The sequence below is a fragment of the Artemia sp. Qi Xiang Cuo genome, chromosome 2, assembly GCF_049724085.1.
Source record: "Artemia sp. Qi Xiang Cuo chromosome 2, ASM4972408v1, whole genome shotgun sequence".
Taxonomy (NCBI): Eukaryota; Metazoa; Arthropoda; class Branchiopoda; order Anostraca; family Artemiidae; genus Artemia; species Artemia sp. Qi Xiang Cuo.
In genome coordinates this window covers 84722366-84746348 of record NC_142795.1, presented here as the reverse complement: position 1 = coordinate 84746348, position 23983 = coordinate 84722366, and the positions used below count along the sequence as shown (strand labels likewise).

At 36.5% G+C, this 23983-nt stretch overlaps 1 protein-coding gene across 4 annotated transcripts in view; it reads left to right on the top strand.

The window, feature by feature from the left end:
* The first annotated feature begins 752 nt into the window (after window positions 1-752).
* LOC148955722 (protein jim lovell-like) overlaps window positions 753-23983 on the top strand; it is a 61944-nt gene continuing 38713 nt past the window's right edge. For 3 of the 4 annotated variants that reach the window (XM_089103676.1, XM_089103700.1, XM_089103691.1), the window contains exons 1-2: window positions 753-878; window positions 21100-21729. In XM_089103676.1, coding sequence (XP_088959802.1) covers window positions 21145-21729 — 585 coding nt within the window. In that variant the 5' untranslated portion in view covers window positions 753-878; window positions 21100-21144. The remainder of the gene's footprint in view (window positions 879-21099; window positions 21730-23983) is intronic. The other variant, XM_089103684.1, reaches the window with a different exon arrangement.

The following is a 23983-nucleotide window of genomic DNA, read 5'->3' as shown; positions in this document are numbered from 1 at the left end:
AGGTAGTAAATTACTTATACCAGCTTAGAGACTATCTGTCTTGATGTTACTCTAATCATGTATTTCAAGTTTTTCATAAATTAAACCAATTTGGTCTTAATTCAAAAATTTAGCTCATGAGCCATGATCAATCAGAATACAATTCTGGGTATATATTTGTACATTTGGGGGTGGGGGGAGGGGGGGTGGTGTTAGTATAATCATTTTTTTTCTTTTTTTTATTAAAAAAAAAAATTAAAACGAATTTTTATGAAAATAAAAATTTTCATAAAAATTTTCGTTAATGGCATGCTGTTTTTAATTAAAAAAAAATTTTTTTTAAGGAAAAAATGATTATAACCCCGTACCCCTAGTGTGCAAATATAAACCCAGAATTGCATTCTGATTCCAAATATAACCTTCATTTGGATCAAAAATGAAATTTGCCCCTACCCCACTGATGCGCAAATATATACCCTGATTTGGACATATTTAGCTGTTGGGGTAAAGTTCATATGGTTGTATTTAGGTTCAGAATGCAATTTTAGTTACATATTTGCACTTTAGTGGGGTGGGGGTATATGCTCTGTTATTATATAGGTTTTAAGAAATTCGTGAATTTCTTAGAAAAACTGTATGTATATGTATGTTTCTAGCAATATTCTGTATTTTCGCCCCTGCAATTTTCTATCATTAAAAAAAACGGAATTTACAACCACAATGAACGCCATCTATAAAAACGATTTATAGCAAAAGTTTCAAAAGATTTAAACATTGTAGTGAAAGCATGGGAGAATCATAATTTCTTTGGTTTAAGTTGAAAAGGAAGGAAAAAAAAGGAAAAATTTTAAAATAAAGGTTCTCCCGTTGAATAATATGTTAACTGGGATCATTATAAAGTAAGAATTGTTTTCTTAACATGTCTCTTTATGAGGAGGAGAAATTGTAACTAGGCCATCATCTGTCCTAGGGTTAAACTAAGGTAGATAGGCTTAGAGTAAGAGTAATTCAAATACTTTATCAATTCTTTGAGTCATTTCAAGGCAATTAGAGACCCCAAAAAAGTGATTCAGAAATTTATGACTGACCATATCCACAGGACTTGCAGACAGCATAACTCAAGAGATCCAATAGGCCTAGATATTCTTTTAAAAGATAAACAATGCAGTTTTAGGAAGGGTAGAAGATTTGTGGGTAAAATTCTAGTTTAGCTATACTTTTTGCTATCCTGGAAAGGGGTTGGGTTAGGAAAATAAAACTTTCAGTAATGAATCCTGGGCAAAAATATAGGGTAAAATTCTACTTTAGTTACTTTTGGCTATCTTGGAAAGGGGTTGGGTTAGGAAAATGAAACTTTCAGGGATGGATGTACATGCTAGGGTATGTCCCAGGAAGGTAGGCTACTTTGAAGTTCCTACCTCCACTCATCCCCCCCTCTATATAGGCCTAATGGTAAATTACTGCACATTACTAGTAACCAAAGTCAGCATGGGCCAAATACCAAAGAATGATGCTTATGACCTAAAGTAAATTTGGCAATTTTCAAAAGATTTGTAAATTGTTTTTTAATTGGGTCAGGATAAATCAGTGCCTCTGGGTTTATACCTTCAAAAAAAAATGGAATCATAGGCAGTGCGCTAGCCCTGCCTTAGTAAAGAACAATGTGGGTACAATGTGTTTTTTTTTTCATACTCAGGCACTTTGTATAGAAGGAGTTGTCATTGGAAGTTCAAAAAGGGCTCATTTGATTGCAAATTGGAGTGGCTAGTGCCCTTTTTAATAGTCAAAAGTAATTGGAGGGCAACTAGCTCCCCATCCCCATCATTCCCCCAAACACATCCAATGAAAATTTTGAGATAGCCATTTTGTTCAGCATAGTTGATTTCCACATAGAAAATATCTTTTGAAGAGGACACTCCCCCACAACCCTTGGTGCCAGGGTTTTAAGTTATGCCCTGGGGGCACACAAGGTTTTTATAGAAGGCATTGTTGTAGAAACTTCAAAAAAGGCTCATTTGATTGGAAGTTCAAAGGGCTAGTGCCCTCTTTAATATTCAACAGTGATTGGAGGGCAACTAGCCCCCCCACACCCATCATTCCCCCAAACACATCCAATCAAAATTTTGAGATAGCCATTTTGTTCAGCATAGTTGATTTCCAGATAGAAAATATCTTTTTGAGGAGGACACCCCCTCACAATCCTCAGGGCAAGGGTTTTAATTTATGCCCTGGGGGCATATAAGGCTTTTATAGAGGGCATTATCATAGAAACTTCAAAAAAGGATCATTTGATTGGAAATTCAAGGGGCTAGTGCCCTTTTTAATAGTCAAAAATGATTGGAAAGCAACTAGCCCCCCCCCCCCCCCCGCATGCCCATCATTCTCCCAAACACATCCAATCAAAATTTTGAGATAACCATTTTGTTCAGCATAGTTGATTTCTGGATAGAAAATATCTTTTTGAGGAGGACACTCCTCCACAACCCTTGGTGCCAGGGTTTTAAGTTATGCCCTGGGGGCACACAAGGTTATTATAGAAAGCATTGTTGTAGAAACTTCAAAAAAGCTGATTCGATTGGAAGTTCAAAGGGCTAGTGCCCTTTTTAATAGTCGAAAGTGTTTGGAGGGCAACTAGCCCCCCCACACCCATCATTCTCCCAAATACATCCAATAAAAATTTTGAGATAGTCATTTTGTTCAGTATATTTTATTTCCAGATAGAAAACATCTTTTTGAGGAGGACACACCCTCACAATCCTCAGGGCAAGGGTTTTAATTTATGCCCTGGGGGCATATAAGGCTTTTATAGAGGGCATTATCATAGAAACTTCAAGGGGCTAGTGCCCTTTTTAATAGTCAAAAGTGATTGGAGAGCAACTAGCCCCCCCCCCGCATGTCCATCATTCTCCCAAACACATCCAATCAAAATTTTGAGATAACCATTTTGTTCAGCATAGTTGATTTCTGGATAGAAAATATCTTTTTGAGGAGGACACTCCTCCGCAACCCTCAGGGCAAGGGTTTTAAGTTATGTCCTGGGGGCATATAAGGTTTTTATAGAAGGTGTTGTTGTAGAAACTTCAAAAAAGGCTCATTCGACTGGAAATTCAAACGGCTAGTTCCCATTTTAATAGTCAAAAGTGATTGGAGGGCAAATAGCCCCCCCCCCTGTCCATCATTCCCCCAAACACATCCAATCAAAATTTTTAGATAGCCATTTTGTTCAGCATATTTGATTTACAGATAGAAAATATGTTTTTGAGGAGGCCACTCCCCTACAACCCTTGGGGCAAGGGTTTTGAGTTATGCCCTGGGGGCATATAAGGTTTTTATAGAAAGTATTGTCATAGAAGCCCCCCCCCATGGCCATCATTCGCCCAAACACATCCAATCAAAATTTTGAGATAGCCATTTTGTTCAGCATAGTTGTTTTCCTGACAGAAAATATTTCTTTGAGGAGGACACTCCCCCACCAACCACGTGGCAAGGATTTTAAGTTATGGCCTGGGGGCATAATAGGTTTTTATAGAAGGCATTGTCATAGAAACTTCAAAAAAAGCTCATTTGACTGGAAATTCAAAGGCCTAGTGCCCTTTTTGATTGTTGAAAGTGATTGGACAGTAACTAAGCCCCCTCTCACGCCCACCTTTTCATAGGCAGTGCGCTATTGCTGCCTAAGTAAAGGATGATGTGGGCACAATGTGTTGTTTTTTGGGTTTTTTTTCTCCATACCCAGGCACTTTGTATTGAAGGAGTCATTGTAGAAACTTCAAAAAGGGCTCACTCAATTGGAAATTGGAGTGGCTAGTGCCCTTTTAATAGTCCAAAGTGATTGGAGAGCAACTAGCCCCCCCCCACGCCCGTCTAAGTTATGCCCTGGGGGCATATAAGGTTTTTATAAAAGGCGTTGTCATAGAAACTTCAAAAAAGGCTCATTCAATTGGAAATTCAAAGGACAAGTGCTCTTTTTCATAGTCAAAAGTGATTAGAGGGCAACTAGCCCCCCATGCTCATCATTCCCCCAAACACATCCAATAAAAATTTTGAGATAGCCATTTTGTTCAGCATAGTTGATTTATAGATAGAAAATATGTTTTTAAGGAGGATACTCTGCCACAACCCCCAGAGCAAGGGTTCTAAGTTATGCCCTGGGAGAACATAAGGTTTTTATAGAAGATGTTGTCATAGAAACTTCAGAAAAGGGCTCATTTGATTTGAAATTCAAAGGGCTAGTGCCCTTTTTAACAGTTGAAAGTGATTAGTAATATTTTTTGTTGTAGTTGTTGTTTAGACCAGGGCACTTTGTATCAAAGGAGTTGTTGTGGGAACTTCAAAAGGGGCTCATTTGATTGAAAATAGAAAGGGCTGATGCCCTTTTTAATAGTCAAAAGTGATTGGAGGGCAACTAATCCCCCTTCCACTCCCACCCTCCCATTTGCCCATTATGTTTAAAAACTAAATGTTGCCAAAATGCACTGTGATACTGCTAATTCCCAATAAGGCATCTAAGCAGTATCTCAAGAATGACTGAGGGTATTATGTTCAAACTTTTGAGGCTACTTCTGCTCTTAAAATTTAACCAAATCAAAATAGTGTGAGTGTATCAAAGCTATCAAAGAAAGTAAACAGATTTTTTTGCAAATGGTATCAAGTTTTCCATTTCAGGTCAACTAGAGGAGGTATGAAACTAAGTTAAACAGTACGCAAAACCCCTATGCCTTCCCAAGGCCAGAACAAAATTTGTACTTTACTGAAAAAAATATAAATGTTTTTACTTTTATAACTTTAATAAATCAAATAATATTAACATTTTAATTACTAAATATCAGTCTATGTATATTAAACTAACAATGCACATTCATTTGTATTTTTCAGTAAAGTTCAAATTATTTTCTAGGCTTGGGAAGGCATAGGGGTTTTGTGTCCAACTTATGTTAATTTCTGCTCGTTTTGAGTTTGACTTGGTTAATTAGTGTAATTTCTGTTTGTTTTGGGTTTCATTTATTTATCGATGCTGATTTGTGGTTGTTTCGAGCTTGGTAGATTATTTGATTTTATTTTTGATCATTTTTTGTTTAATGGAGTTCTTTACTTTTCTTTGAAAAACTTATTTTGTGGAAAAAGTTTTTTTAATTAATTATAATCAAATAATGAGTTTTTAATGGTACTTGCTAATTAAATGAAGCACACTTAAGAAATGCACTTAGGTTAGATCTCACAAAACCAGTTTCACAGCATACAAAGACAAGGGACAGGTGATAGAATGTATTGGACTTATAAAATTTGGGCTATATATTTGCACATTGCGGGGGGGGAGGGGGCATGCAAAAGTGGGGTACCGTAGTAGCAATGCTATTTGGCACTTTTCTTGTCCTAGTAAAATTTGTTGGCAGATTTTGTCTGAAAATACCAGTGCTTTGACTAATTGCCAAATTTTTGGAGATTTCCCCAAACATTTGTCTTCTTGAAAAAAATTTGTTCCCCAAAATCTCCTTTAGTTCAGGGTTGCCACCCCTAGTAATTTATCACTAGTGACAATCCACCACTAGTAACTATCAATCTTTTTTAACTTAACATAATTTTTCAGTATTTTCTGTAGTTTTGTCTGAATTATTTTTTGCATACGAAATAACAGAAATAGATCATTGAATTACTGACATTTCTTCTGATCCTAGTAAAGGCATAATGTTCAGGTTCTAGGTGTTTAACTTAAAAAAAAAAAACACTTAAGACTTGGAAAAAAAACACTGAAATGAAACATTACATTTACTTTATGCTGAGATTTTTTTTCTTTTTTTTTAACAAAATTTCCAAATACCTTGCTATTCTTCTGTAACTTTTAGTGGCCACATACCTAGAAAGAATCTTTTTCTGATTTTAAACTGTCTAAATACTTTACGCCCTCCCTTTATGTGAAAATATATAGCCCAAATTATATATCCCATATATTCTGTTTTTTGTCTTTGTCTTGTCTCTTGCTAAGCTGAAAAAAAAACTAACAAAGCAAGCGGTTTGTTCTCAAGTTTTACACAGCATAAACTTCAGTGAGTGGCACATAATACACAAGTACGGCAACACGGCATGCACCAGTTGCCTATTTGTGTTGATATAGATAGGTTGAGAGATGAATGGGCTCTGATACAATTGGAGGAAGAACCACAAGACCTTTGTGACAGGCCCATTGATACTTATTGGCATCACCTCCTTACACGTAGCAAGGATAAAAGCTACCCAAATCTGACGAATGTTGTATGGTCCAGTCTCATTATTTTGCATGGAAGGGCCAGTGTAGAAAGGGATTTTTCTGAGTAAAATCAATGCGCTTGATGAGCATCAAACACTGATGCTAAAGAGAACCTTTAATGCTAAATTGACCATTAAAGATCCCCTAAAACCATACTGCGGAAAAGTAGAACTGTACCCAATATCTTCTGAAATGATATCCTACGCTAAAGCTGCGAGGAGGGCTTACAAGAGGTACCTGGAAACTTCGCAGCTAGAAAAGCCGAAGAGGAAAAAGAAAAAGAGAAAAATAGTGTGAAAAAAAAGAGTGTCTGGCGTTGACCAAGAGGTTTGACAAAGATAAGGAATCCATAGATGCTTTGGAAAAGAAAATGAAAGAAAAGAAAGCAGAGCTTTCAGTTCATGAAAAAATTTCTGACTCTTCTCAAAGAAGCTGCTAGAAAGCTGGATAGTGCCATCAAATCAAACAACCTGATTGGACTACAAGTTGCCAAAGTTATGCTAGATAGTTTGAAAGTCCAGCATGATAAAGATAAAGAGTTGAAAGCTGCCCTGGACAAAGTTGAGTTGACAGTTAGCAAAAGGAAACTGAACCTTATCTCAGATGTGTTGACAAAAATCCCCAAGAAGGGACCTGAAGAATTACTGCCACGCCTATTGTTTACAGTGTTCGTTTTATGTTTTTTGATGCGTCAACCTTTGTATTTGAAATATTTGCAAGTTACATAAATGATACTGCATAAATTTTAATGGCAACTTTGTCCTGGTGTAATATTTACATGTTTTAGTTGGCTGGTAATGACTGTTGAACATTATCAGTGAATGCGTTTTGGCTTTGATCTCATCTAACCGAAGGAAAACATCCGCTGAGTCCTGAGTCAACTTTAAAGTGGTTATATGAACTGTCTGTTTATTCTTTTACCAATCACCCCACATCCGAATTTATTATGGTCTTTTATTGTCGCGGTGGGTGAGGAGGTGCAGCCACTTAGTTAATTAAGTTTGACGAGTAAGATCGAAAAATAAGCTGTATGGCTATAAAATTTTATTAAAAAAAATATCAACATGTCATTAACGTAGCACTAGCACAGCCACTTGCCAGTAATTTGCCACTAAACTACTATATTAGGACTCGGCGCACTACTTTTCACACGATTTGATGCCCCAGAGACATGTATGAGCTATTGAGAATACATGCACAAGAAAAAAAACATTTGAACGTTGGTTAAAATTTCTTGAAACGTCAAAACTGCCCAAGTGGTCCTTGAGAAAATCTTTCAGCATAATGTTCAAAAATTATTTTTTTTTTGTTTTGGTTGCAGAGTACTAAGTTAGTGTTATTCTGTTTTAAAAGAGTTGGTTGAGGATAATCCAAATGTTCAACCTGATATTTTGAAATCGTGAAAGGGGGAAGTAAATTGTGGGGAAAAGAACTACATGTCCGGATATCTACTTTAAAGATGCCTGAAAATGTATCCCATAGACTGTTAGTACAGCAGCGACAAGACAGTCTTTATCAGCTGCTTAACTAAACAAGCTAGTCTGTATAGTGGTGTTTAGCTTTTTCCATGAGCTTCCAAGCATTGTTGACTTATGGTTTCTTTCATGTTAACCGGAAGGTCAAAACAGGTACTGCTCTTTGGTTTGCTAACCTGGTTACTGAAATGCTGTCCCGATCTGGTCCCTAATTGGTCCAAATTTTGGTCTTAGGAAGGTTCCTAAGTCCCTAATTTTGGACGTTGCTGACTGTACAACCCCTGTATTGACTTATATCCAAGTGCTTTTTAGGCAAAGTGAGGATATTTTGAAATTGTTCTTGTCTCAGTAGATACAAGTGTGTTCAAAGAGCTGGTTCCATAGGTTGGCAACCATGGGCATATGTAGCTTCTTCTCAGAGGGGGACAGCCTGATTCTGTGATGAAGGGTGGGGGCTGAAGTTATATTGGCAGTTCACAAAACCTTACATTGCCAGCAAGTTCCATCATGCATATGAAATCTTTATCAATAAGTTATCATCAAAAATCATAAATCATCAATAAGCTTCAGCATTAATCTTCATGGATTAGAGCTAAATATTTCCAGGACATTATGGATAATTGCTTGTTGTTTGACTTTTATTCTGTCATTCCAGCTGTTTTTTTTTCCAGCTTTTTCAGTCAATTACCTTTTGTCAACTGCTTTTTTAGCCATCTATTTTTTTCAACAGATTTTTCAATCATCTGCTTATTTTGCCATATCTAGTGTAAATTTGACGTTCTAGGGGGGGGGGCAGCTGCCCCTCTTTACGCCCATGTTGGCAACTCTGGTGGAAGAAGTGATTTCTTACTCAGGTGGTGAAATGCTACTTTCATTCAATGCAACATTTAGTCTCTTTGAATGTCCTCTAGTCATATTACCTTAAATTGTACTTGCAAGTAGCAAGGTGAATCTACCCCTGTAGACATTGCTGCAGGTGATGATGTTGACACAATAAATCAATAAACTAAATGCTAGATTGGCTCAATCAACATCCACAATGGAGATGGGAATTGGTTAGAATGACACCATCCACTATATTTTTAGTACAGATCTGTGAGCTTCCCAGCCAGTGTGGATAAATACAGCACTCTCAATCTTTTTTGCTAAGGGAGCTTGGTACAACTGCTGACAAGTTTTGTTGCCTTTCTTTAACATTTTCTATTGAAGATCTTTCTCCTTTGTGACTGGGTAGGCTACCACAGAACTAACATTAGATCAGGCATTGGAAGTGAATTCAATTTATCGTCAACAATGATGCCCAGGTTTCATTCTTCTCATCCTGATAAAAATCGGTCAGTTTACATTGTTGTCCTCATTAAGAAAATTTGTAGACATGGGGCTGCAAGAGCCAATGTAGAATGATGACTGTACAAATCGATATTGATAAATAATCTTTTATGCTATTTGGTGGTTGATGATTGATGTATAAACAATTGCATATTTTATCTTTATTATCTTTTTTGAAAAGACTAGGAATATGGTTTACTTTCCAATCGTTTGGTACTGTTGTAGGTTACAACAAACATTATAAAATTTGTGTGAGAGTTTTTGGGAACCTAGGGTGAATACCATCTGGTCCTTTAGCTTTATTAGGTTTTAGATTCTTTAGCGTGTGGTGCAGGGGGCAGGCAAGAAGAGCAGAAATGGTTTATATTGGTTGAATTCATATCACCCTGTTTTCTCCTATAATTTAATGTTGGGGAGTACCAGGTGGTGTAGGTATGCTTCATAAGACATTTGCTGTGATTCCCAGACCATCTTAGTTGCTTTGGATTATATCTTTCCCAGGAACAATTTATATTTAAAAAATAAGGTGCTAAAGACACTCCAATTTCAAGATTCCGTCTTATCAATATGTTATAAAGATTCATGAACACCCTAGGACCCTGGCTTGAAATTGTTTTTGCTTTCATTCTTATAATACCAAGGGATTGAAAGGCAGATGATGAAATAGTTTTGGCATGGGTACTAAAATTTAATTGATTGTTAATAATGACTCCAAGATCTCTGTCTTCAGTAGCTGCAGAAAGGGGTTGTCTGTGAGGTAATTTTGCTGGTGTTTTATTCATTTTGCCAAAATAAATCACATTTACCAACATTGAAGGCAAGGAGCCATCTATCAGTCCAGCTGCCAAGACTGTTAAGGTCATCTTGAATTTATTGTAGGTTAGACCCTGTTGCAGCTCTACCCACTAGTTTTAAATTGTCTACATAGAGAGTAAGGAGGTTTGATACAAGATTGAGTTCATCATTTATGTAGAAGTTGCAGAGGGTTGGTCCAAGAATACTACCCTGAGCAGAACAACTAGGATTTTTACACTGGAGGAAAAGTGAGGAACAAAATCAGAATTAAAAACTGATAACATATGTTCTATCAGATAAGAAGTCTTCTTGTATAAGAAATGTTATAGGATGTATTTATAGAGGCCCAAGCTCCCCCTCTCAGAATAGTTTTCATCTTTCAATTGCAAATGCTATAAATTCAGTGATGAGTTATTCCTCTCCAAATATATTAATTGTTGGAGACTTAAACCCGCCCCAAATTTTTTGGGTTGATGGCTATGCTGCTACAGGTAGTAATGATTATCAGAATGGCCCACTCTTTGAGTGTCTGCATGGGCATTCATTATACATGGCTGCCACCGAGGCCACTATTTCCCTAAAAGTTAGTATTTTTAAAAGGTCCCTAAAAAGTCACTATTTTGTTGAAAAGTTCCTAAAAGTCACTTTTTTGAAGAGGAACCTTGAAAAGCACATCAGGCCTATGAACTGCGTCCCCCTTATAATGCGTAGTGGTTGGCCATGTGCGAGATTATTTTGTTTTATTCTATGGCGCTTGGACTTGTTTTTTCAATCTGTTTCAAATAATTGTGATAAAATGGTTTTGTCTGACACACATGTAGGCACATCTACACATATGTAGTGTAACAAAAACATGATTTGTGTTTCACCTGATAATTTCACAGTTGCAACCATACTATTCCTTGTCTTAAGAATGTCCAGGACACAGTTTTGGCTGTTTCAATGGCATGCTAACGAAGGCCATGGTAATATCCACTTGGTAGCACCGTTAGATATTAATGTTTTTTTTGCAGATTTTAATGTTGTTAAGTATTGAAGGTTCTGGCAATGGGGAAGTGTAAGTTCAACTTTACTTGGTTAAAAAAAGTCGACGACTCGGGACGATGCGTGGGTGACTGATGCGCATCCACAAAGAGTGATGAAGGGGCTTTTTGTAAAGTTTGCTGCAATACTTTCAGTTGTTTTAAATGGTGACAAGCGATATTACGAAAATCCCAAGGAGCAAAGCACGTAGAAAATGTGAGAGCTTCGCTGAATCCCTTGCAGCTAATTCTTCAGCCAAAATCTGCTGCCTGTGAACATTCGACTCTTGCTTCCGTAAAGGATCACCAAGTTGAACTGCAAATGATTGCAAAGAGAGATGCGTCGCTAAAGGCAGAACTGATTTGGGCTCTAAAGAACGTGGTATCAGATATATCAGCAGCTTCGTGCGATGGTCTCGGTGATGTTTTTAGAGCAATGTTTGGAGATCCTGCTGCTAAAGACTTCAGTCTTGGGCGAACCAAGCTCGGTTATATAATAACAGAAGTATTGTATCCCTATTTTAGAAAAAGGCTCCTTGGAGACATTTTTCTTTTTTTCACATTGCTATATGATGAAACAACAAACGCTGAAGGTGTGAAAGAACTGAACGTCATGTTACGTTGTTGGTCTGAGTTGGCAGAAAAAGTTTCCTGCTGTCATTTGGAGACTTTCTTAGTTGCAAGAGCCACAGCAGAAGATCTGCTAGCACATTTGCAACAGTCGTTGGCTACTGCCAATTTACCTTCTGCTAATCTTCTGATGTTGGGCAGCAAGGGTCCAAATGTCAACAAGACAGTGTGGCGACTTTTTAATGAATAGGTTAAGTTGCTACGTAGTGACAGAGGCCTCATTGATGTTGGCACTTGTAATATTCATATGATTCACAATGCTTTTTTGAAAGACTTAGAAGTCCACGGACAGGCTGTTTCTGACCTTGTAAATCGTGTGTACTACTTTTTTTCATGGGTGGCTCCTACGTGCAGAGGAATGCACGAAGATATAATGTTCCCTTGGGCTTCCGGTTCATCGTTTTGTAAAACATGTTACCTCCCAGTGGTTTACTCTTGGAGAAGCAGCGAGGAGGCTCCTCGAGCAGTGGGATGGACTTACCGAGTTCTTTTTGAAGTACATTCCGTCAAATCAGAATCAGTTATTTGAAGTTCAGTGGAAATACTGAAATCGTTTCGTTGCTAAAATCACCTGCAACAAAAGCTCTGGTTTTGTTCGTTGCCTCACTGGCTGACCTGTTTGCTGGCTTCACTGGAATGTTCCAGCGGGAGGATTCTCTGGTCCATGTTCTGTATGAAGAAATGAGCAGGCTTCTGCTTATCCTGCTGAGTAGGTGCTTGAAATCTGAGGTTCTAGTGGATATTCATAGGAGACGGAGGGTCGTGGTTGCAGATTTAGACGTATTTGAAAACTTTCTTTCCTTAGAAAATGTAGAGTGGGGCCAAGAAGTTGGAGAATGCCTTGCAAATCTGTCAGAGTTAGAGCATGCTCAGTTTTGTACCAAGGTCAAAGATGTCTACGTTTCTGCGTCCAAGCATATTTTGCAAAAGATGCTTCCATCTGGATCTGTCTTGAAATATTTTCATTGCCTTAGCCGTGAAAATCGTAAGCTTCCCAGAAGTTCCTCCGACTTGTTGAAGATCTGTCAAGTGATGCCTTTCACTGTAAACCGTTACAGAGTCCAAGATGAGTGGGCGCTACTACAGCTTGAGCCTGAGTCGCCAATTGCCACACATAGTGTTGAAGAATTTTGGAAGTATTTTTTTGACCTGAAAGACAGTCAGGGTAACCCGATCTCTGGGGTAGTAAAGGCCAGTTTGTTCCTGTCACATGGCAATGCTGATGTCGAGAAAACCTTCTCAAAGTCAGGTTGTATTTTAACTGAGCATAAAACCTGCATGGGTTTGAAGATGCTAAATGCAAGGCTAGTGATTTGTGATGGTATGAAGAGATCCGGAAACCGACCTGAATGTTTGCTAATTACGCGAGAGCTGCTTGATCTTGGCCGGGCTTCAAGTCAGAGTTACAAAGCCCATCTTGAAAATGAGCGTAGGAAAAAAGACGAAATGGAAGCGCGTCGAAAGGAGGAAGAAGAGAAACTTGCCAAGCAGAAAGAAAACGAGCAGCTGATAGCAAGCGAAAAGAAGAAGATTGAAGCATTGGAAGAAAATCTCAAAGACATAAAATCGAATCACACTCAACAAAGTAAAGTTACTGATAAGCTGATCGAGGAAGCTAATGAAAAAATAAAGAACGCGATAAAAGCAAAAGACCTTGTGGGAATTGGGATTGCCCAGGCAATGGTTGAAGCAGCAACAAAAAGGCTAAGTGAAGAAAGAGAAACTGCCAAGAAAACGAGTGCATACAGCAGAAAGTGTCGAAAAGGCAGGCAAGCTTGATTTCCTCGCTCCTCCCCAAGAAAAAGAAGTGATTTGAAAGCAGTGATTTCTAAAGTCAGTACTGTGCAATTTTTAGCTTTTGTTTGTGTTTTCTTTCCTTTTTTTCATTGTATCCTTGTATATGAATAAAGTCAATGTATCTGAGAAAAAAAGCTAATGAAGATCATCTAGACCTGAATTCAGTGTCTAGTTTTCTGAAGCTAACTTGTAACGGTGCCAAAGTTGGTGATCTTGACCAGTCATTGTTATTTGTAGGTCCCTAAATATGGTCACTTTTTTTTACTTTTGGTTACTATTTGGTCACTTTTTTTTTTACTTCAAAAGTACCTAAAGTTACTATTTTTATGGTCAAGACTTGGTGGCAGCCCTGATTATATCAGGCGATTAATTTCCCAACTAGGTACCAAGGGGGCCAGAAAACAACTCTCCTAGATCTCTTATTTGTTAAAGATGAGGAAGCAATTAAAAGTGTTGACCAAGAGCCAGCTTTTGGGGCAAGTGACCGTATAGCCATTACTTGTTGACTAAAGCTGTACCTACAAACAGACCATTTTAGAAAGCGTGTGTTTACAAATTACAGCAAGGTCAGGCAAGATTTAGCTAACCAAGATTGGTTCTTTGTTGAGAAGAAAAATATAGAGGAAGCATGGCTTGATATGAAAAAGGTGCTGATACAGGCAACTGCAAAATATACAATAGCCGCTTGGAAACAAAGATCAAGAACGCTCCCCTACGTGACACAAGAAATCAGACCAGCAATCTAAAAGAAACTCTGGAGGAGGTGCAAGGACTTTCCAACACAGGCAAAATATTACAATTTTAAACTGATACAAAATGAAGTCCAGCACCTTACAAGAGAACTTCCTTGCAAGTTTGAGAAGTACTTAGCATCAGCTTCAAAGGCCAATCCAAAGAAGTGTTGGAATATGCCTCAATTCAAAAGCCAGTAGACATTCAGTAACAACTCTCAGTTGATAAGAATAGTATAAGCAATCCTGGTGATTTACACAATGTTTTGAATAAGCAGTGTAAGTCAGTTTTCACATCTCCAGATAATGCTCCCTTGCTACAAATTCTGGACTACAATATTGAGAAACCTATGCAAATTATCACCATCAAACCTGTGGATATAGAACTGCAGCTCAAAGATTGAATCCAAATAAGTCTGTTGGCCCTGATGGAGTTCATCAATGGACCTTGAAAGAGACCCATTTGGAACCTGCCCCTCCCTCAGCAAAACTGGTCCAAAAGTCTCTGGATCCTTAAGTAGTTCCTCAAGATTTGCGAAATGCAAATATTACGTCTGTCAACAAGGGTGGAAGTACAAATTAATCTCTTCAAAGATTTCTTCTTGAAATACTTAAAAAAATCAAACTTCAGACCTGTCCAGCCAAGGTTCATAAACAGGCTCTTTGTAATCTTACCCATTGCAAGCAGTAAATAAATACATTCTTTTCAACATGAAATTTCTTGTTTCATCACTCATTTAATCAATTGTTTCTGTCAAATAATAAAAACTGTCTTTAACACGAAGTAACTCTGGTTGTAAATGCAATGAAGATTTATTGTCTAAACTGATATAAGCATTGCTGTTTTCACTGAAGTTAGTTCTTGTTTACCATGCTGAATGAGTTGCTTCTTTCTTTTTAAGAATGAGTAACATGACTATCATCATCAGAAGATAAATCAAATTCACTTCTGTAATTTTGAAGGATTTTTAAGTACTTCTTAATGAGCTCTAGATTGCAAAATCAAGATTAAAAAAAAAATGCTAATCCAAGTTGAGACACAGTCCTGACCAAAAAAATGGGCAAGTTGCCAATTAAAGCTTTTGAAAATATGAGAATTTTTTGTTTCCAATTAGTCAAATTATTCCCTACATATCTAACTGGACATTCAGATTCCTTTAACTGTAACCAAGGGTGCCACTAAAGGGGACTCCCCCCCCCCTGAAGTCGTCAGAAAGGACTTATGTCAGGCGAATCCCAACAAAAGCTGCTATTTTTTGGTGAAAAGTGAAGCATCTGAATGGGTTTTGTCAGGCGAAGCCCTACGAAACTTACTACTTCATGAGCGCGGAGTCAACAAACCAATCAGCCCCTAAAAAACGACCAGTCGAGTAGTGCCCCACAAGATTTGGTATTTTCTCAGTCCAATGTATTGTCATAGAAGATCTCTGTTGGGCAAAGAAAACAAAAATTACTGCTTTATCTGCGCAAAGTTGACAGAAACCAACCATCCCCTAAAAAATGACTTGTCAAGTAAAGCCAACATAACTTGGTATTTTGTTGGTCCAATCTAATATTATTAAAGACTTCCATTGGGCGAAAGACTATGAAATTTACTGCTTCATCTGCACAATGTTAACAAAAACCAATTGGCCCCTAGAAAATGATATGTTGGGTGGAGCCCTACAAAACTTGATATTTTTCAATGTGTTGGTAAGCCAGGACAATTCGAGTGGCTCTACCGATAAAGAACTTGTTGGGAAATATTGTTATTTCTTTCCAAAATATTGGAGACAGCTGACATATTTTGCTAATACATGAGCCCATAGAATGTCAAGGTTATATTAAGCTTATTTAGAACTCTTTCTCTTATTCTCAAAAGCCCTATAACAGATTATATAACCGAAGGTATGAAGAATTAAAATTTGAAGTGAAAGAAACCCATTTTTAATGCTAGATTCAAAAGTTTTGTTACTTTGCGACATAATACTTATTTTAAGACTTGATTTAACAAAAAAAAGAAGGCAGGAAACTCAGTAACCTGAAGTATACTGCTATTCCAAAAGAAAATTTCTGCAACACATACGCACATTGAAATAAACTATCACCAAACTGGTTTCTCAAGAGTGAGGAAAGTTTACTTGGAACTAAGTTTCTCAATAATCTAGGAATTATAATTGTAATTTAAATTTGTGCAATACTGTACTTGGACCTTAAAAGAAGCTTGGAGCACTATTTTATTTGTTTAGGTTATTTGTTTAGGAAAGTGTTAAGAGAACAAACAAAAAGATCCAGAACTAGGATAAAAGTTGTGTGTGAAGTTTGTTTTTAAAGAAAGAAAGAAAGATGAAAGGTATTACAAATTTGACTCTGATTATCTAGCTACCCACATTCAGAAGCATCATAGGGAGGAACTGAAAAACGGTACCAAAGTGAAGATGAAGCCAAAGATTGTGCAAAATACCACTTTTTGATATTCCAAAATGGTTACGGCCATAAAGCTCTAAGAAAAGTGCAGAAGGCTTTGCCACGAGCGAACTTTAACTCAAAAGCAAGATAGCTTAGTGCAATTTAAGTCAACAGAAAGCTTAATCTGTTTTCAGTCGTACCTCTTGTTTTAGTGCTTTGCAGCCTCAGCCACCTCGTGTCACGTATTCTGAAACTGCTAAAGATATTTCTCACAAAAGTTCAACAAATATCCTAGCTTGAAGTACACAATTTGATAGGATAGATTCCCAAAGTCTGGACAGAATGTTGCTTTTAAATCAAGTCCATTTTTTTTCAGATATGATACTGTGAGCATTTGTGATGGACTGAGCTTTCCAATACTAAACTGTACCCGATACTAAATGGTACTAATTGTAACAATAACCCGGATATCAAACTGTCCAAAACCTCATTTGACTTATCTAATATTTTCAGATTGGAGTCAAATAAATATTTTATAAAAAAGAGTTTTAAAAAACCACGTTTTACAAGTGGACTAAAAAAGGGGAAAATAAACTTTTGCCCTGATAATATTTAGACGTGATGTGCATTTTCAGTCATCTTCCTATTGATATATAACTATTTATCATACAAGCATAATTTTATGAATGCTGTAGATGACAAATTTACAGTTCTTTATTTAAGTAAAATACGGACCACGTTTGAACTTTTAAATATATATATATATATATATATATATATATATATATATATATATATATATATATATATATATATATATATATATATATATATATAATATATATATACGTATAATCCGATATCTCTAAAACTCACGCGACTGCAGTATTCAAACCCTGTATGGAAGACTACTGACCAGGACTGTCATCTAACTCACAAAAACAAAACTAAATTAGGTGAAAATACAAAAATTTTGCATATTAAAAGGAATGTTTGCCGCCCTTCAGAATAACTAATCTTTTCATCACATATAGTTAAAAATTCAGGATAGGTTTTTTAATTATCCCTAATCTTATCATCATTTTTAGTTTATTAGTAGCCAATTATTGAGTGTTTCAATCAAATTTTTGATAGTTTATTGCGCTTTAACAAACTGACACTTGTTGATCAAAATTCCCCTGAATTGGGTATTTTAACTGACTACTAACTTCTATGTGGCAAATCTTGATCGTTGAATTTTGATATTAGAATAATTAACTTTCTGTTGATTCTGGATATCATATGGGTATTCCTAAGATCCAAAGAAAAGTTGAAGATCGTAAATATACCGAAAATAGCCTATATCATGGTCATAATTTTGTTATTTTAAACATGATTCATACAAAAACCTAAAAGATGACACAACTTACATTTTTGTTTACAGTCATACTACAAACTTGATTTAAATGTTTCAAGTTGAGCCTAAAATTTTTTTATTGCTCAGGATTCTTCCTAAATCAGGCCTTGCCCATAAAATCTATAACAGACTAACTACTGTTTGAAAGAAAATTTTTTTTTTTTTTTTTACCATAACTTGCTTCCTATGTCTGTCTGAGGCCAAAAATTGAGATACTTATTTTGACCCCTTCCTCTCATCTGATTTTGCTTCAAAATTTGTGTACAGCTTTGCTTTACTTAACATTTTAATATTTTAATATATTTGAATCTCAAAAACATAGAACTAACCGAAAATTTAAAATTTGTGATCTCAATGCTGGATGTATGGGTTGCTTCATAACAGGAAATAAAATTCAGATTCAGCATTCACAAGTCCAATGTCCTACTAGAGATTAATGAAAATTAAAAAGGTAAAAATTCTTTGTCCTCTCTTTTTCATAATTTAGTCTCTTACTTCAGCAGTGATTAGACAAACCGAAGTCAATTATGTGCGAAATATAAACGATAAGAATTTGCAATATTTATCACTTAAAGATCGTGCCTAATGTTTTTTTGTGCTTAATAGTTGAAATTATTGTTCATTAAGTTAAATATATATGAAAGATTTAATCAAAAATTAATTTCTAGTAATATTGATAGTAATTTTTTATGGATCAATTTTAAAATAAAACCAAAAAGAGGTAAATAAATACTTTGCAAAAATAAACTTTTAAAACACCACATTTGACAATACCAATGGACGAAAAAAAGGAGAATAACTTGTTCAGTTCTAAAGGTTTAAACGTGGTCCGCATTTTACTTAAATAAAGAACTGTAAATTTGTCATCCACAGCATTCATAAAATTATGCTTGTATGATAAAAAGTTAGATATCAATAGGAAGATGACTGAAAATGCACACCACGTCTAAATAATATCGGGGCAAAAAGTTTATTTTCCCCTTTTTTAGTCCACTTGTAAAACGTGGTTTTTTAAAACTCTTTTTTTATAAAATATTTATTTGACTCCAATCTGAAAATATTAGATAAGTCAAATGAGGTTTTGGACAGTTTAATATCCGGGTTATTGTTACAATTAGTACCATTCAGTATCGGGTACAGTTTAGTATTGGAAAACTCAGTCCATCACAAATGCTCACAATATCATATCTGAAAAAAAACAATTGGACTTGATTTAAAAGCAATATTCTGTCCACACTTTGGGAGTCAATCCTATCAAATTGTGTACTTACAGCTAGGATATTTGTTGAACTTTTGTGAGAAATATCTTTAGCAGTTTCAGAATACGTGACACGAGGTGGCTGAGGCTGCAAATCACTAAAACAAGAGGTATGACTGAAAACAGATTAAGCTTTCTGTTGACTTAAATTGCACTAAGCTATCTTGCTTTTGAGTTAAAGTTCGCTCGTGGCAAAACAACAGACAGACAAAGCAGTAGGCTAAATCTTTCTCGACACGATACTCTAGGTATGGGTACTTGTTGTACCAGTTTCTAACAAACCGCAACTGGTGTTTGAAACTCTGGGATTGGATTTCCTCCTTTATTGAAAAATTGATTTTTGGCTGAAATGGTTTGAAGTTTGATAATCTTCAGCTTTTCTGAGTCTGAAAGTTTTTCTTTCCTGAGCCCGGGATTGCGTTCGACTCTTATTATTCCACCTTGCTCTAAGCTTTCGCCTTCAGATTCTATTCCTTTCATTCTTGACACTTTCTGAGAAATGAATTTCTGAGACTGACTAATAAACGTAGTTTCATATTCACTGATGGATCACCCCATGTCCAGCACTTGCATTGCAGTCGTTTAATTCGTTAGTGATGGAATCCAACTTAACTTCAAGTGTCCAGTGTTTTTTGCAAGTCAATAATGCAAGAAAGAAGAGTAAAGATATTTCTGATTCATACCGCGTCTTTGTGATCAATTTCTGAATAGCGAACTTCTTCCAATGTTTTTTTCTTTTGCCATATTCCATTGTCAGACATGAGAGGATAAGTAACTTCAATTTTTTCAGCTGCATCTTCTTCAATTGAGACTCCGATATTTGTCAAGATTGGACCAGGACAAATTTCCTCAAGAAATGTCTGAAGCATTACTTTTATTTTACCACAGTTGTTTGCCTGTATTTATTTCAAGCATTTGGAAAAATTGAAAAGCTGGAAACAAATTCAAAAGCTTTTATAGGGAAACCTGATCGTAACCTATTAAACTTGAAAGGTGATTTCAAAACTCAATTCTTCTTTGTTTCTTGCATGCAATTTGGTATGCTTTAGTTCAGTTCAGTTCCATTTTGAAGCATACCTTAAAAGAAAAGAGAGTAAGAACCACAAAAGTACACAAAACAACATTGTAGAGGTTCGCGGCATAGTAGTACGGCTATACCGTATGTTTGCCTAGTTGTTTTCTCGTGCGAAAAAGAACATAGGACGGTTGCCTTTAGTTTACAAAACATTCACTTTTGCAAAACCTATTCCGGTGACATCGGCCGAGGGTGAATAAAAATTTAGCAAGATGAAAATCGTCAAGAATAGATTGATGTCAACTATGGAAAACGATCAATTTGACCATCTCCTGCTCATGATGTCGGAAAAATACATGCTGGAAAAAATTAACCTTAACCTACTTTTAGAAAAGTGGAAAGTGGAAAAGCCGCGCAGACTTAAAGTTTCTCTTATTTTCTTTGTCTTAATTTTGCTTTTATACCTGAGTTTTTCTCTACAATAAATATAAATGTGAATTTTCCAATACGAATAAATATTATTTTAAGGCATAAAAAATGAAGTAAAAAATGTTGGTTGTCGTCAGTACCTACCCGAATTCGGCGGCACATTTTGGAAATTTCCCTCCCCTCCTCCCAATGCTGTAAGGCTAGTGACGCTTCAGTCCACAAAAATAGTGGCTATGTCGCTCTTATAACCACAACGGAGAGGGGTTAAAATTCATCTGGCATATGACTAGTTACCATAAGATAAAAGACTTGACGTGAGCATTCGAGATAGGTTTAAATCTTAGAGTATTCAGTGCTACATACAAAATTAAAGTGGCTGAAATTGAGTCTTGAATTTTAGTCAACTATAAAAGTATGTTTTTGAATATTTAGAGACATAAAACTTCTCCATACTGAGTATATTTATAACCTTAAACTTTGAAACAGGAAAATCATTGTATCTAGCTGTATTCTTTAATTTGTAAAAACAGTCTTCTTTCTCAATTTTCAATTTTAGTGCATATAATGCCTGTGTTTTAAAATATTTAGTAATGTCTTTCATTCCTTTTCAGCGCATTGGTTTTGTTCTAGTGTTTAATAGGCCACTATTTCCTCAAATGGGTCAAGAGGAATTCTGTTTGAAGTGGAACAACTACCTGGATGTATTTCATGGAACTTTTGTATCATTGCTGAACAGTGAATACTTCACAGATGTCACACTTTCCTGTGGTAGTCAAAGCATAAAGTGTCATAGACTTGTTCTCTCAGCATGCAGTTCTTACTTTGAAACACTGCTTCTTGGGATCTCAAACTCCCATCCTATTATTATCCTAAGTGATGTGAAATTTAATGATATGCAAGCTTTGGTGAAGTTTATTTACACAGGTGAAGTAACTGTTGCACAAGCTCAAGTAAACTCATTGATAAAAGTAGCTGATATGCTTAAAATTAAAGGTCTTGGTGACCTTGAAGGGACAGCTAAACAGCTACAGAAGCCTAGTTATCCTTCTGAAAGGACTCAAATGACTCCACCCCCTGTGAAGAGAAACAGAATTGATACAAACTCAGATAATAGTGTCCAGTTTGAAGATACTTTACAAGATGTAGTACGTCCTGCAGCAAGTGGCACAAATTATAACTCTGTAAACTATCCTGCTGAAACCCCTGTTAATGAAACAGATGATACATCATGCCACTCATTTGTAAGTTTGTTTCGTTAAAATTCGCATCATTTGAAATCTGAAAAGATTATATTATCCTTATGTTATATATAGACACTAGGGTCTACCTTCCCCATCCCTGCCTGAAATAAGGCTATTTATAAAGATACATTTTGCAATTTCAAACTGTCAGGGTGATGAAACTGCCAAAAAAAATTTTTTGTGTGTTTTATTTTCAAAGTTTCTGTAATTTTCTTTGATTGATTAGGTGATAGTGGCTTATTTAGGATTCCTGTTCAGGGAAGGGGGGGGGGCACTAGCTGAAAGCGGCTGGAACACCAGAAATGTACCAGAAACTAAGTATATTGCAGTTATAGCTCCCTTTTTGAGCTTATTTATTTCTATGCTACTAAAAAGGCAAAGTAATGAATTCAGTTAGCCAAAGTGAAGAGCTACAATCTCTCTGATCCTTGAATCAGACACAAAACAAAATAAGCGCTGTAATTACTTCTTCTATTTTAATCCGTCTTGATTTCTTCCTGAATTTGCTTAAAACATCATCAATATCTACCTTGAGATTGCAATTGATAGACATATTTATGTAAGACCATTCAACCGTCCCTCTCCTGTCTGATTTTGAAGGTGAGTTTTAAGCTGCTTAATATGCTAAATAAATACTCGGAAGATGTTGTGGTAATAGGGAGAATAAAACCAAGAGTGAATATCATAGGCAGCGCGATGCGCTGCCTAAGTAAAGAACGAAGTGGGTACAATGTATTATTTATTTATTTTTTCTTTCTCCATACCCGGGCACTTCTTATCGAAGGAATTGTCATAGAAACTTCGAAAAGGGCTCATTCGATTGGAAATTGGAGTGGCTAGTGCCTTTTTTAATAGTCGAAAGTGATTGGAGGGCAACTAGCCCCCCCCTCCACGCCCATCATTCCCCCAAACACATCCAATCAACATTTGGAGATAGCCATTTTGTTCAGCGTAGTTCGTTTCCAGATAGAAAATATGTTTTTGAGAGGGACACTCCCCCAGAACACTCGAGGTAAGGGTTTTCAGTTATGCCCTAAGGACAGTATAAGGACGATGTCAGTACAATATGTCATTTATTATTTTTTCCTTTAGAGCAGAGCGCGTTGTATCGAAGAATCTGTTGTAGAAACATCGGAAAGCGTCAATTTAATCCAAAATTGGATTGGCTTGTTCTCTTTTTAATAGTTAAAAGTGATTGTACGGCAATTAACACCCTTTCCACACCACCCATTTCCCAAAATATATCCCATAAAAAATTTGATATGGCCATTTCGTTCAGTATATTTGATTTCCAGATAGAAAATATGTTTTTGTGAAGGACACACCCTCACAGCCTTCAGAGCAAGGGTTGAGATTTAAGCCCTGGGGATACATTAGGTTTTTATAGAAGGCGTTGTCGTAGAAACTACAAAAAAGGCTCATTTGATTAGAAATTTAAAGGGCTAGTGCACTTTTTAATGGTCGAAAGTGATTGTAAGGCAACTAATACCCCTTCCACGCCCACCATTTCCCAAAACATATCCAATCAACATTTTGAGATAGCCATTTTGTTCAGCGTAGTTGATTTCCAGATAGAAATTATGTTTCGAGGAGGACACTCCCCCACAGCCTTCAGTGCAAGGGTTGTAAGTTGTGCCCTGGGGGCATATAAATTTTTATAGAAGGCGTTGTCGTAGAAACTTGAAAAAGGGCTCATTCGATTGGAAATTCAAAGGGCTACTGCCCTTTTTAATAGTCGAAAGTGATTGGAGGGCAACTAGCCCACCTCTCTCGCCCACGTTTTCCCCAAACACATCCAATCAAAATTTTGAGATAGCCATTTTGTTCAGCGTTGTGGATTTTCTGATAGAAATTATGTTTTTGAGGAGGACACTCCCCTACAGCCCTAAGGGCAGGGGTTATAAGTTAAGCCCCTGGGGTATATAAGGTTTTTATAGAATGCGTTGTAGCAGAAACTTCAAAAAGGGCTCATTCGATTGGAATTAAAAGGGCTAGGATTCTTTTTAATAGTCAAAAGTGATTGGAAGGCAACTAACACCCTTCCACGCCCACCACTTCCCCAAACATACCCAATCAAATTTTTTAGATAGCCATTTTGTTCCACGTAGTTTAAAGTTCGGGAAAATATACTTTTGAGCAGGAAACCTCCCCCAACAGTCTTTAGAGCAAGGGTTAGAAGTTGTGCCCTGTGGGGCAACTAACCCCCCTCTCACGCCCACTTTTTCCCCAAACACATCCAATCAAAATTTTTAGA